Source organism: Mus musculus, chromosome 13 (genome assembly GCF_000001635.26).
Source record: "Mus musculus strain C57BL/6J chromosome 13, GRCm38.p6 C57BL/6J".
NCBI classification, from domain to species: Eukaryota; Metazoa; Chordata; class Mammalia; order Rodentia; family Muridae; genus Mus; species Mus musculus.
The window spans coordinates 55,635,261-55,650,332 of NC_000079.6; the positions used below are offsets into that span (position 1 = coordinate 55,635,261).

The following is a 15,072-nucleotide window of genomic DNA, read 5'->3' on the forward strand; positions in this document are numbered from 1 at the left end:
GCGGGTAGAGTGCGGGTGGCCGCGCGTGTGGCTGCTGAGGACCCGGTCACCCGGGCTGTGACGAGGCGCAGCTGGCATGCAGGGCAGCCGATTGCCGTGAGCTTGCGACCACCGGTCGAGCCCTGAGCGGGAACAGTCCCCCTGACCCCACCCCGCCCATCACGGAGCCTCCCGCCTCATCCCCCGGGTCAACCCAGAGCCGGTTCACTCCCGTTCCTCTTCGTCTTCACAACATTGTTTGCCTCCACTCTGGGTTACTTTCGTGCGCACGTGGGCCTCTCTGCCTAAGTCATTTAGAAGGAGCGTATGCAGGCCTTTTTTACGCACCTGCTATATGTGCAGGACCGGCTTTTATTGGGTTACAACAAAAACACCTGTTCCATGGCCATTTATTCCGCGGATACATTTTGTTACTATGTTGCCTGCTTCTTTGTGAAACCTTTCACGCGGGCACCTTACGGTGTCTTCAAAACTTTAGGTTTTAATAACGGATTAGGACCTTGAGGTAGATGATGATGATATTATTACTACTACTACTATTATTATAATCATCATCTTGAAAGATGAGATGACTGGTATGTATGTAGCCAGTCTGAAAGGTACTGTGGTTCACTGTGTAGGGAGAATGAAAACTTGGCGTACTGGGTTAAAACTTAGGTTCAGGGAAACAAGCCAAGTGTGAGTGGAGCAGCTTGAAATTTTTGCAAACCAAAAAAACCTGTAGCATCTTCCGTATAAAGGGTGTATTGCCAGTGACCATGGTTCTTTTTTTGGGGGGGTGGGGGGTCCGAGACAGGGTTTCTCTGTATAGCCCTGGCTGTTCTGGAACTTACTTTGTAGACTAGGCTGGCCTCGAATTCAGAAATCTGCCTGCCTCTGCCTCCTGAGTGCTGGGATTAAAGGCGTGCGCCACCACACCCGGCCTGAATTACCTTTCTTGATCTTGCTGTTATAATTATTATATTTGTATTGCTGGAATCAAAATAACAATAAGACCTTGCCATTTTTTGACTTAGTATCTGTTGGATCCTGTTACTTTCAAGAGGAAATTCAGACTCCCCAGACCTTTCGCAGAAGGTCCTTTTCACCCATTTACCTGCGTACAGTTGACTTCCTGTGGTGCCTGGCTTCCGCTCATCTGGAGCTTTCTAGGTAGATCCTGAGAAGGCTCAGAAAGCGAATGGATTGTTGATTCCTAGTAATGGCAGCCTTCAGTGATGGCGAGGAAGGCTGCTATGAGCTGATGTCAGGGCCTCACACATTCGGAACATGGGCTGGACGACCATGGCCTCTCCCCTCAGCACAGCCTCCCTTTCCTGCTTATTCTGGTCCCATGTGGAGACACCCAGCCCTTCTCTCTTGCCCTCATACTTGGTATTTAATTCATAATTAAGATGAGTCAGTGCTAGTGTTTTGGGCTTCTATGTTTTATCTCCACTGGAGATCTTGGTATTTCTCAGCATCTACTCTCGCTATTCTGACCTAAGCGGGGCTTCTCTGAAGCCGGATGCTTGCTTCAGTCTCATGGTTTCTCTCCTCCTGTTGCCTCCTCCGTTTGATCTGTTCTGTGCTCAGCAACAAGACAATACTTTCGTTTTTATAGATACAAGCTGCGCTTCCAACTGCCAGAGGCACTGCCTCCACCCCTGAGTGCTGGCATTGCATACCTGATTCTTGAGTGATAACTTTAAAAATAGTCATGCTTAAACATCTTCCGGTAACTTTTTCCTTTTTTGTTATTTATTGTAAGAATATTTACTCATGGGGCTGGAGAGGTGGCTCAGTGGTTCAAAGCCCTGGGTTTGCTCCAGAGGATCCAGGTTCAATTCCTAGCATCCACGTGGCTCACAGCTGTCTGTAACTCCAGTTCCACGAGTGCGCGCGCGCGCACACACACACACACACACACACACACATTTGTCCTCAGGTATATACATATACATATACACATAAATTAATTAAAATATTTATTTAGAGATGAGAACATACTGATCTTAGCCTGATTGACATAGTGATCTTTCCTCAGTAGCTTAGACACCTTAATAACACTACAGGGGGCTGCTGCCATATGTGGCCCTATAGCTTTTTATCTTACTCGGAGTAAAAGACAGTCATTGTAAGACCCGGTGAGGTTCTCCATATCTAAGTATTTTGCTATTTCTCTGATCTTGTCTCGTGGTGCTCTCTTGAGTTCTTCTCTCCTTTCCTCCCCCCCTCCCCTCCCCTCCCCTCCCCTCCCCTCCCCTCCCCACTTCTCTCCTCTTCTCTTTCCACTTCTCTCATCTTTTCTTTGAAACAGAGTCTCACTGTGTAGACTAGACTGCTGTGATCTCAGAGATGCGCTTGCTTCTGTCTCCTGAGTGCTGGGATTGAGGCATGGCCCCCACCCCTGGCCCACTGACTAGTTTGTGTAACTGTCTTCTTGCCACTTTTCCTTCATGTGCCGGTCTGGACTCCTTCCCATGAGTTTGCCCATGTGCCTTTCGCCTGGAAGGGCCCCTGCCTGTCTGCATGGCTCCTGCTTATGTTTCCTTCTGTGGTTTCTAAAATGTCACTTCATCTTGGCTGTATCTTTTCTGTGAGTTTTTTTTAAACATAGAAATAGACAGCCGGGCAGTGGTGACGCATGCCTTTAATCCTAGCACTCGGGAGGCAGAGGCAGGTGGATTTCTGAGTTTAAGGCCACTCTGGTCTACAGAGTGAGTTCCAGGACAGTCAGGACTATACAGATGCTAAGTTTGATCTTGGATTTGATACTGTTGTAGCCACTACCGAAAACGCTCAGCATCTCGAGGTCGTTCTGGAAGTCGATCGAGGAGTCGCTCACCCTCTGACAAAAGAAGCAAACGTGGGGATGACAGACGCTCTCGGAGCAGAGACAGAGACCGGAGGAGAGAGAGGTCTCGGAGTAGGGACAAGAGAAGATCTCGGTCAAGGGACAGGAAGCGCCTGAGGTAAGACGTCCAGTTCTGCAGAACCAGTGATACTGGGCCTTCCCGGATAAATTGGGCTTCTCCAAAGCTGTGTTCTAGTTTGGAAATTAGTGGCCCGTTTGTGGGCCTCCTGCTATTTTTTTTTTTAACCATTGTTTGATTAAGCACAGGACTTGTCTATAAAGAGAGTCTTAAACGGTATCTTTAAGCTTGGAAACTTTAGATTGTGTTTTCTGTAATCCAGAGAGAACCTTGAAGTCCCTGAGAGAGATAAAAGTAAGATAATATGCTCTGCTCGTGCAGATTTTATTTGATTCTGCCCAAGAGGGCTGACCCTTGTGTGAAGAGTGGCCACTAAAGCAGACACTGGGAAGAAACAGGGCAGAGTTTCTGTGGGCTCTCCTTGCTGTTTTAAGCTAATTTAATGACTGTTCTTAGATTTAAACTGAAAACCACTCCACTTTTCTATTTTCTATTTACTTACATATTTATTCACACCAATGTCAATAGTTACAGCTTTTCTCCATGAAAATGTCTTTAAAAACAGAACGCATGACAGTGTTAAACTAGGACTTTGTCTTCTTAGGATGTTGGAAGGTGAGAATGCTGTGGTCTTAGGACCTGGCACTCCAGAGAAGCAGTTACCCATGACAGTTTAGAGTGTAGGCTTGCTCACCTTCCTGTCATGTGTCCCTCAGACAGCTCTCACAGTTCTGTCAAGCGCTTGTTAAGTAAATCAGTTACTCAATAAGTAACATTCACGGTCCCCTCCCCCCAGTCCCCCCCCCTACCCCCCTCCCTGGTTTCTCTGTGTAGCCCTGGCTGTCCTGAAACTTGATTTGTAGACTAGGCTGGCCTGGAACTCACAGAGCTCCATCCTGCCTCTGTGCGCACCCCCCCCCCCCATATGCTTATCTCTGACTTTATGTGAGAATAAAATTGCAAATTTTAGGTCATGGATTTTGAGGCTGGGTGTGGTTACACATGTTTCTAATCCCAATGCTAGGAAGTCAGAGGCAGGTGGATCCCTTGTGTTCAAGTCAGTGAGACTCAAAACAACAACAGAAACAAGACTGGAGATTATATAGTGAATTCTTCATATTGTCTAGTTGAGGAACTTGGGATCCAGGGAGTTGGGGGTCTGCCCTCTGTCACGTGGTAACTAGCAGCTCTAGGGGAGAAGTGTCACCTCTTAGTCTTAAGATTCTGATCTTTGAGCCAGGTCTGTCTGTGTCCTTATGAAGGCCCAGGCCTCCCCTCGGCAACACTTCCCCCTTGCTGAGATTAGGAGTTTGATTAGCTCAGCCAGTGACCAGGGCTGAGCTGCAGCTCTAGCTGGAGACTGCCTGAAATTTAAAGTATCTGTTACAGCCTGCTGTGTTAGCTAAGGTCACTATGGGAACTAGTGTCCTCCCATTTCCCTCGATTCTCGTGGGAACTGGCGTCCCTTGTTTCCTGTTTGGCTGATTTGGTAGCTAAGTGAGGCTCTGTAAGGCCTCAGCAGTGATCATAATTGTAAGGCCTTTTCGGGTTGGGACAGTCACGGTCTGCAGTAATTCTCTTTGGCCACAAAATAAAAGAAAACTCTTCCCGTCAGGCGCTCCAGAAGTAGAGAGCGAGACAGAAGCCGAGAGCGGAGAAGATCTCGGAGCAGAGATAGAAGGCGCTCAAGGAGTCGAAGCCGGGGCAGGCGGTCCCGGTCCTCCAGTCCTGGCAGCAAAACCAAGAAGACTGAGAACAGGTAACGCCGTCCTCAGACTGCGCCTGCTGCTACAGGCTTTGACGCTCGCTGGGAAGTGTTGGCAGAGTGTTTATTAGGCTGTGGGGCTTATGTTTCAGTTGAGAATAGCAGATTCTATTGTTTTTACACTCCACACTGAACCCTTATTTCTTATTTATTAACGGTCAGAACTTCTGTTATCATCTTTTGTGGGGCAGTGACTATTGTCTCAGGCATGCTGGTCACCATTTGAGGTAAGCCCTCTGTATTCAGCTCCATCCTTGGCCTCAGTTTTGTTTTTTTTTTCTTTGAGATTCTTTTTTCTGATAGTTAGATATTGGTTGACAACTTTTTAAAGATTTCTTTTTATTGATTTATGCATGCCTGTGTAGGTGTGTACAGGCGCATAGGTGCCAGTGGAAGCAGGAGGCCTCAGATCCCCAGGAGCTGGAGGTACAAGAATCTTATTCACTTAGACACTGGCAGATTCTATTGGGTTTTGTTTTTGGTTTTTTGGTTTTTTTTTTTTTTTTTTTTTTTTTTGGTTGGTTTTTTTCGAGATAGTTTCTCTGGATAGCCTTGGCTTTGTAGACCGGGCTGGCCTCGAACTCAGAAATCCGCCTACCTCTGCCTCCCGAGTGCTGGGATTAAAGGTGTGGGGCACCACACCCGGCTCTATTGGTTTTATACTCTACACTGTACCTTATTTAATGCATGTTATTAACGGTCAGAACTTTGTAAGCATCTTTTGTGGTGGTGTGCGCCACCTGCTGGGGGTGCTGGGAACTGAACTCCTTTGCCAGAGCAGTAGTGATTTAACCATTGAGTAAGCTGTGCAGCCCAACAATAGCTTTTTTTTTTTTTTTTGTAGACAGGGTTTCTCTGTATAGCCCTGGCTGTCCTGGAACTCACTTTGTAGACCAGGCTGGCCTCGAACTCAGAAATCCCCCTGCCTCTGCCTCCTGAGTGCTGGGATTAAAGGCATGCGCCACCACGCCCGGCTCAACAGTAGCTTCTTAACATTCGTTGTGCGCCTGTTGAATTGCTGTTTGGGGAAGTGTGGCCTTGGCTTGTGAGAGTTAGTGTGTATGTTTCTTGTGATGCTGGTTAACACGTGGCTGAAAGCCTCTTGTCAGGTCAGCGGGCTTGCTCTCCAGTCTCCTACCACCCGGTAACACTGCTTACTGAAACCACAAGTGTGCTATGTTGACGCTCACCTGTTTCCTGTTTTATCCAGTGTTGGCATCTCTCCAGGGTTGTTTGTTTGACTTTGTAAGTTGTACTTTTATTTTACCAAGGCCAGTGTAATACTGTTGAGGTTTCTTGAAATTAAAAGATAATCCTGGATCCTAGCATTTAGGAGGCAGAGGCAGGTGGATCACCACTCCTGGAACAGTGATTGATGCTTTCACCAGGAGCTGTCTTTAGCCCGTTTTCTCTCTTGACCTTGCTTGTGGGGATGTGGCCATCCATTTTATACTTACTTCAAATTCATACCCCATTCGCCTGACTTACCTTTTATTGTTTGAGGGGCTCTTGCTGTGCGGTGCTGGCTCCCTCACAAGCTCCCTCTGCCTCCTGAGCGAGCTTCACTGTTAGCTCTCTCCCCTGGGGAAGCCACTGTGGAGCTTTTCCTTACTGCCTCCCACCTGTGTGCGCCCCTTAGAGTACTTTGTGTTTTAGCTGCACGTGACTGGAATCCTGTAGTCTTCGCTCAGTGTTGAGGTTTGCCTGGGCTGGTTCAGTTTTGTTGTTGAATAGTGTTCTGCATACTATACATAGCTTACTATGCCATTGAATGGACTTGTATGCAGCTAGACTTTGAGGGCCCTCAGCTTTTTTTTTCTCATTTCTTTTTTCTGTAATGTTGTCATCAAACCCAAAATCTTGTGCTTTATGTTATAGGCAGGTGCTTTCTTCCTGAGATATATCCATGGCTTATGGCTTTTTGAGTGCCATAGCATATCTGTGCGTGAGCATTCCTAGGCATTACGTCTAGAAGGGAGACTGTGGCCATAGACACAGCTCTGCTTTAACTTGGTGATGGCCGCAGGTTCCTTTCTGAAGAGTTTGCCCTTCTACCCTACCACAGCGTGAGAAAATTCTCTTGGTCCATGCCATCCCAGTGTCTAAAATTGCTAGACTTTTGTGTTTCTGCCAGTTGGTTAGATATGCGATTATATTGTAGATTTTTTTATTTTGAGAATTGGAAAAAATTTTATTATGGAGAGAAGTATTCAAGAGATGACTGTTGGCTTCCTGAGGGCTTCCTGTGGCTTTCATGTGCATTTCTCTGATTGCTAGTGAAGGTGGATATTTTTGCATCTTTATTGGCCATTTGATTTCTTTTCTGAAGTACGTGTACGTTCAAAGCTTACAAAATTTTTTATTATTTTAATTTTTTATGTATGCAGTGTTCTGCGTGTGTGTGTGTGTGTGTGTGTTTGCGCGCGCGTACCATGTGTGTGCCTTGTGCTGAGGTCAGAAGAAGGTATCAGATCTCTGCACCAGGAGTCATCCTCCCTGATGTGGGTGCTGGGAACCGAGCCCGAGGGTCTCCGTAACAGCAACGTGTGCTCTTGACGACCCTGATCCTCTTTCTCAGGCTGAATACCATTTTTATTTTTTTCTTCTTCCTTTTGGCCTATTTCTCTTAGAAAACTTCATTTATATGGACTTCGTTGTTGTTGATGTTTTTGTTGTTTTTAACTTGCTACTGGTTGAATATTTCTTGTCTAGAAGGCTTGAACTTCACTTGTGTCTTCAGTTTGGGACTTCTGTGTTCCGTTACATGTCTGTGTGCAGTGAGAGAGGTCTTGGGAATGATCTCCGTGTCTAGCCCCAGAGTTTATTTTTTCTGAACATCTTACGCATATCTCCCTGGAATAGGGTTTCTGTACCGTGTGGTTTTACACTGCTGGGGATTGATGCAGTCCCATGCACAGGCTGAACAGTGCCCTCCCACCAGGCTCCACCCCTCCCTCGGAAGGTAGCTTTATACTGTGCTTTTAGTGTGTGTGTGGGGCTGCAACCTGGTGTGTGCAGTGGGATGTGAAATTTCCTATTTGAGATGTTGTGTACACACAAAGTTTCAGAGTTTGCCTTTCAGATTAGGGGTTTTCAGTTTGTACTTGTGATATATAACGATGGTAGGAGTTAAGAATACGCCTGATTCTGGGTCTGGTGGTGCCCACTTTCAATCCCAGCACTGAGGGGGTCTGTGTGGTCCAGGCCAATCTTGTCTACAGAACTAGCTGAATACAGCAAGGGCTACACAGAGAAACCTTGTCTCAAAAGAAAAAAAAAAGCCAACAAAAACAAATAAGCACCCGACAAAGGTGGCATAGGGGAAATACAACACACACACACACTCCCCCTCTATATGTAGATATGTATATGTATATACACACACAGCTACAGTGTACTCATATAAATAAAATATAAAATAAAACAAAAAGCAGGTAAGTAGCATAAAGAGCAAATTGAGTTTACTTCAAGAAAGGAAAATTATTTTAACATTAGAAAATTGGAGAATTAGTGCAGTACTATATATTAATAAGAGGTAAGGAGAAAAGTCATATTTTAGTCTAGAAAAAAGGTTTAATCAATGTTTTTGTTTTTGGGAGACAGAGTTTCTCTGTATAGCTGTCTTGGAATTTGCTCTGTGGACCACGTTGGTCTTGAACTCACAAAGATCCACCTGCCTCCACCTCCCAGCACCACCACCTACCAGTTTCCTCTTTTAGAATGTGGTGTGTGTGCCAGGCAGTGGTGGCACATTCCTTTAATCCTTGCACTTGAGAGGCAGAGGCAGGTGGATTTCTGGGTTCAAGGCCAGCCTGGTCTACAGAGTGAGTTCCAGGACAGCCAGGGCTATACAGAAAAATCCTGTCTTGAAAAACCAAAAAAAAAGTATGTGTGTGTGTTTGTCTGTCTGTCTGTCTGACTGTCTGTGTGTACATGTAAAGACCAGCTCTCCAGTGTCTTACCAAATGGCCTTTTGACAGTGTCTCCCTGAGTGTGGCGAGGGTGTGTTTTTCCTCCCAGTTTCTGCTCCCAGAATAAGACTCTGAGATTTTATTATTTGAACGAATGATGAGGCTGTAATCTTTGGCTTGTTCCCTGCATAGCTCATAACTTGTTTATTTTATTCTATGAGTGCCACACACCTATATACTACTCGTGACTACACATTAGAAGTACAAAAGACATTATCTGAAAAGAAGGTAGGAGGACTCCTGTGCTCGCCCATAGGGACACAGGGCAAGGCTGCAGTCTCGAACAGTGTCAGGTGCCTGTGTAGAGAAGCACAGATAGATCAGTGAGGGAACATGACGAGTCTGTGGACAGATGCATTCACACAGCCTTTGGTGAATGTCAGCTTACATTGCTGTGACCTTAAGATAGCAATCTGGCCAGCCTGGTCTACAGGGCAAGTTCCAGGACAGCCCAGGCTACACAGAGAATCCTTGTCTTGAGAAAACTAAAGATAAATCATGCTAGGGCTGTTTGCTGTTCTATAGTAAAATAGGACTGCCTTCATTGTGCTCACAGAAAGCTGTCCTGGGCAGAACAAAGAACAAATTCAATGGCGGCGGGGGGTATATATTACCTGATGATCTTAGGGGAATTTTATTTTGAAGAATATCTTTTTCATCTCTGAGTAGCCTTTTCAAACCTGAAGCGTTATCTAGAAATCACTCAGAAACACCAATTGTGAAGGGGAGAGATTAGTTACTTATTTTTTTTAATGTATATAAGTATTTTGCCTGCATGTACATTTGCATTCCACATGCATGCAGTACCTGCAGAGGCCACAGGGATTCCCCTGGAACTGTTGTTTCCAGTGGTTATATGTATGATCTGTAGGGTTGCTAGGAGCTGAACTTGGGTCTTCTTTAAGAGCAACAGTACACTTAGCGGCTGAGCCATCTCTCTACCCCAACAATGATTAATTTTATATCATTAAAATTCAGCCATTTTCTTATTAGAGGCAAATGTAAAGAAAGCCCCTTGTTATTTTGAGTATTACTATATGTGTGAATTACTAAAATTTTTCTATCCTGTCTAAATTTTGTAATTTTTTTTCTCAGACAAATTTCCAGATGTTTAGTAATATTTACTATAAAAGACTCACTTTTCTCATGTACTAAGATATTTGTTATTGAATATGGAAATGTGTTGATAATTGGAGAAATAAGAAAATGAGATCCATATCTATTAAATAATCTTTTTATTTTTAAATTTTTTTCTATTAAATAATCTTAAAATTAGTATCATAGAACTTCAAGATGACTTGGCGAGAAGATGCTTGCTGCTGCGGCTCGAGCTGACTTTGGTCCCTGGTATAGGCGTAGGAGAGACCTGACTTCTGCACGCTCTCCCCTGACCTCCACAACACACATGACCAGATGGTTGCCGAGTGGACGTTCTCTTACTCTCTCTATTCTTCGGTAGGTCTAGGTCCAAAGAGAAAGCAGAAGGTGGGGACAGCTCCAAGGAGAAGAAAAAGGACAAGGATGACAAGGAGGACGAGAAAGAGAAGGATGCTGGGGTAGGTCAGCTGGCCCCAGGGCCGCAGACATGTTTGCACAACAGTTCTTTCTTTTCTTTCCTTTTCCACAACAAGGCTTCTCTGTGCAGCCCTGGCTGTGTGGACTTGCTCTGTAGACCAGGCTGGCCTCACTCACAGAGATCCACCTGCCTCAGCCTCCTGAGTGCTGGGACTAAAGGTCTGCGCCACCTCACCCAGCCAGAATGACTTCTACGTTACCTAGTTTACTTAAGTGTGTGATCAGTCAGTGTGTATGGTATGAGATTGGCCTGGTACATCTAAGTTTAGACCCAAGAATCTAGGCATGGAGGATCAGCAGAGTGGTTTAACAGGAGAGCAGTTGTCACAGAGACCTGTGATTGAATCAAGGAGGCCATGTGAAGGGAAGAAAGAGGAAAGAAAGGGACTACTTCACACTTTCCCTGACCACCACACTCGAGCATATGTGCCCACATAGATAGTCACATGTAAATAAATAAAAGCAAAAAGGGTTAAGACATACTCTTGTATGTATGTGTGTACTCTTCCTTACGCCCGTGCCAATGTGGGGATGCCAAATTTTATTTTCATCAATATAATAGGATGTAGATGATAATTGTAAAGTAACTTTTATTCCACTGGTGTAATTGTTTTAAGTTTTATTTATTTATATTTATTTTACATATAAGTGTTCTATCTGCATGTACACCTCCTGCCAGAAGAGGGTATCAGATCACATTACAGATGGTTATGAGCCACTATGTGGTTGCTGAGGATTGAACTCCGGACCTCTGGATGAGTAGACAGTACTCTTAACCCCTAAGCCATCTCTCTAGCCCTCCACTGGTGTAATTGTCTCCGGGGCTTACTGCCTCCGTCTGATATCCTAGGCCTAGTCCTGGAAGCTTCTAGCCCCCATACAATCTAATCTAGGCCTAGGATGTTTTCAGCCTCTGAGACTTGTTGCTGAGTAAGCTCTTTCTGAACTCTGGCTGGCTGGTTCAGTTCAGCTGTTCTCTGAGCTGACTGACTCAATGTGGCTTCTTTCAGTTTCTCACTGAATAGCTCTGTTTGGCCTGAAACTAACTCTAGGTATCTATTCTAATGTTCTGGTTCCTTCTCGTTGTCTGGCTCATCTGTCTTCACTTGTGTCAAGTTTGTTCTCTCTTCAACCTGTCTCTGTCCAAGTGTGCTGGTAAAACTGTCGGTCTCTTCCTTCCTGGGCACTGCTCCCTCATGTAGCTCTCTTTCCTTTCTTATTGTGAGAGTTGGGCAGATCCTATTCTGTCAAATCTTTCTCTGATTCGTCACTTTGTCTGCCAATCAATTAGACATCACTTTCAAACTTGGGTGCAAGGGCTGAGCCACGCCACAACTAGAAAACAGGGTTTTATTCAGTTAAATGACATAATCTTGGGGTTAACTGCAGCAGGTAATCATATGAATGTCTGTCTTAAGTTTTGTATTATTTTATGTGTATGTCTTTGTACACTTGTGCCTGGTGCCACCTGCATAGGGTGCCAGGTCCTCTAGAATTGGAGTTACAGATGGTTGTGAGCTACCATGTGGGCGCTGGGAATCAACCTTGAGTCTTTTGGAAAAGAAGACAGTGCTCATAACCGCTGAGCCAACTCTCCAGCCAACCATTCGGCTTTCTCTATGAAAGTACTTTTTCCTGTGACTCTTTACTTTCTTTCCGTCCCTCTATTCCTCACTGCATCTCTCTCTCACTCTCTCTCTCAGGGTCTTGTATGTAGCTCAGGCTAGCCCTAGCTCTCTGTGATTACAGGTGCTAATGACCAGGTCCGGCTTTGTTTTAATTTTTTTTTTTAATTACATTTTTTTGTGGGAGGTACACACATGGCATGCCATTGCATAAGTGTGGTGGTCCGTTAACCTTCAAAGAGTTCTCTACTTCTTCCACCATGTGAGGGGTTGGGGTTGAATTCAGATTCAGGCTTTGCAGCAAGTGCCTTTATTTACTAGTGAGGCATCCCATCAGCCTTGCTTTTAGTATAATAGGAGCATAATAAGGATGGTGAACACTGAATCTATTTTGCGTTTAAGGATTTATATAAGTCTGTTTTTCTTTTTTTATATTTTGGAGAGTTTATTTAAAATCGCATGTGGAGCGTACCTGCTGATTCTCATTTTGATTTTCCCTCTTCCCTCCCCAAAAGAACTTTGACCAGAATAAACTGGAAGAAGAAATGAGAAAACGGAAAGAAAGAGTTGAAAAATGGCGCGAAGAGCAGCGTAAGAAGGCTATGGAGAACATAGGAGAGCTGAAGAAGGAGATTGAGGAGATGAAGCAGGGGAAGAAGTGGAGCTTGGAGGACGACGACGGTAGGTCTGGGCTGCGGGTGGCGCCTGCTGTGCACTGTGGCAAATCTGCAGATGTTGTGTTTACATCCCCCTGTCAAACTGAGGGCTAGAGCCCGTGCTTTGTGCGTGTTCAGCCGATGCCCGAGCACCAGGTTACCTCCCTAGTCCTGCTGTAACCGTTTCAAGCATAGAGTGCTGTGTACTTATTCCCAGCGTGTTCAGCACTGTGTGGCCACCGCTGCCGTCCACTGCCAGAGCTCTTTTGTCATCCCAGGTAGAAACTGCGCATTAAAGATCTCGCCATCCTATCTCCCCCAGGTGCAGTCATGCTATTGGTTTCTTCCTGTGTCTATTTTTACCCCTCCAAGACAGGGTTTCTCTGTGTAGCCCTGGCTGTCCTAGAACTCACTCTGAAGACCAGGCTGGCCTCAAACTCAGAAATCTTCCTGCCTTAGCCTCCTAAGCGCTGGGATTGAAGGCATGCGGCACCACGCCTGGCTCTCTGTGTCTGACTTTTTAGTTTGGCATCCTGTCTTGAAGGTTCGTACTGTAGCATGTTCCATTCTGTTTTACATGGCTGAGTAATTCAGTATGTGTATGTGACAGGGCCTCACTGTGTTAGCTCTCCCTGCCCTAGAATTCCCTATGCAGACCAGGCTGGCCTTGAACTCTGCCTCCCATGTGCTGGGATTGAAGGGGGTGCCATTGTACCTGGAAGTATTTTGTTTTCCAGTTTAAGACAGAGTTCTTCTTCCTAGCCCAGAAAGCCTTGAGTTTGTGATTCTCCTACTCAGTCTCCAAATTCCGGGATCATGGCTTGTGCAGCTGTTAGACGTTTGAAGATGTGTCAGACTCGTACTGAGATTCTTGTAGTTCTAGATACAGTGTCTGACTGCTGTCTAAGCTGGTCTAGAGCTCCTGCACTCAAGGCCCCCGAGCAGTAAGAACTATGGGTGTAAGCAACTATGCCTTGCCGCATGGAGACTTTTAAGTGCTCCTTCAGTAGATGCTAATGTTTCAATTGTAGAGTAGCCTCAGGTAAGAATCACCGATTTGATTTCAGGGAGCACAGTTCTGCACTTATAGATGTAGTGGGCGGTGCTGATGCCTCTGCTGCCAGAGGACTGTCGGTGAGAGGAAGGGCTCAACGCTGTCCAGAGCAGCAGTGTATCAGCCCCGCCTACTGAGGCACTGCACAGACGGGTTCATCTGTTGTAAATGCACCTCCTGCATGTATACCTGAGGAGAGAACCAGTCTCTTATTTATACACGAGGAGAGACCGTTCGTTCTCCTCCTGTCTGCCTTCTGTGGTTCTGAGGCATGAACCCAGGCTTAGCCTGTGCTGTTAGAGCGCTCGATGTTCCACTGGGTTACACCCTAGCTCATTTCCTTTCTGATTTTGACTCTTTCTTTCTTTCTTTTCTTTTTTTTTTTTTCGAGACAGGGTTTCTCTTTCTCTGTGTAGCCCTGGATGTCCTGGAACTCACTCTGTAGACCAGGCTGGCCTCGAACTCAGAAATCCACCTGCTTCTCTTCCTCCCCAGTACTGGGATTAAAGGCGTGCGCCACCACACCTGGCCCCTGATGTTGACTCTTAAGGTTTTGGTAAAGTGGTATCTTTACCAAAGATAAAAAAAGAGAACTGTGAACCATTTTCTGTATATAAGTGATCATGATGGGAAGAGCGTCACCAAAAGATACTTGAAGGAAAAATAATGAAAGTGTCCTCTGAGGACTTGGCAATGGCTGTCAGAGTAGGTTTTGCTGTGCAAGCATGAGGACCTGAGATGTGTTTCCTTCCTTGAACCCATGTGAGAAAAGCTTAGAGCTTCCCTGGCACCCAGCGATGCCCTGGCACCCAGTGCTACAGGCCCAGAGAGCAGCATATCCCTGGGACTGCCGAGCTGCCTAGCCTAGATGCTAAGTTCCCAGCCAAGTGAAACAAGAGACTATCTCTAACACGAAGATGGATAATACCTGAAGGATGATAGCCTAAATTGACTTGTGGCCACCATATATGTGTACAGAGTGGGGAGCAAGAGAAACGAATGTCACTGTATCAGATAAAGTATTTAATATACTATCTAGAACTGTGGGGTGTGGGTGTGTTTTTTGTATGTTGGAAAATCTGGCCCCCAGCCTAATGCATACTAGAAAAGCCACTCTACTGGTGCGCTAGCTGTGTGTCCTCAACTCTAGAAATACTTGCAAGCATAATTATTCTTTTACTACTCTTCAGTTAAGTGATTCGCTAGTTTTTTTTGTTTTTTTGGGTTTTTTTTTTTGGTTCACTGTCACATAACAGTAATACATGGAGCAATAAAAATGTAAGACCTTCCAGGTGTGAGCACTTGAGCTGTACAAGAAGCCAGCCACCGAGCGATGTTTGCACAGTGGGAGAGAAGTGATGGAGGGACGGGACGGGCGCACGTGGCTGTCTCCTCTTTAAGAAATAATTATAAATGTATTTGTGTGCTTCTGTGCAAGTGTGTTCACATGCCTGTGCATGACCTGCAGAGGGCAGCCTGCAGGGTCTGTTTCTCCTTCCACTGTGTTCCGT

The 15,072-nt window shown here is 45.5% G+C and overlaps 1 protein-coding gene across 3 annotated transcripts in view; it reads left to right on the forward strand.

The window, feature by feature from the left end:
• Window positions 1-15,072, forward strand: part of Ddx46 (DEAD box helicase 46) — a 46,293-nt gene that overhangs the window by 286 nt on the left and 30,935 nt on the right. For all 3 annotated transcript variants that reach the window (XR_873437.3, XM_006517202.4, NM_001282055.1), the window contains exons 2-5: window positions 2,766-2,954; window positions 4,531-4,674; window positions 10,111-10,207; window positions 12,367-12,532. Coding sequence is in view for 2 of the 3 variants with exons in the window: in XM_006517202.4 (XP_006517265.1) it covers window positions 2,766-2,954; window positions 4,531-4,674; window positions 10,111-10,207; window positions 12,367-12,532 (596 nt within the window). In the remaining variant the exon portion in view is untranslated. The remainder of the gene's footprint in view (window positions 1-2,765; window positions 2,955-4,530; window positions 4,675-10,110; window positions 10,208-12,366; window positions 12,533-15,072) is intronic.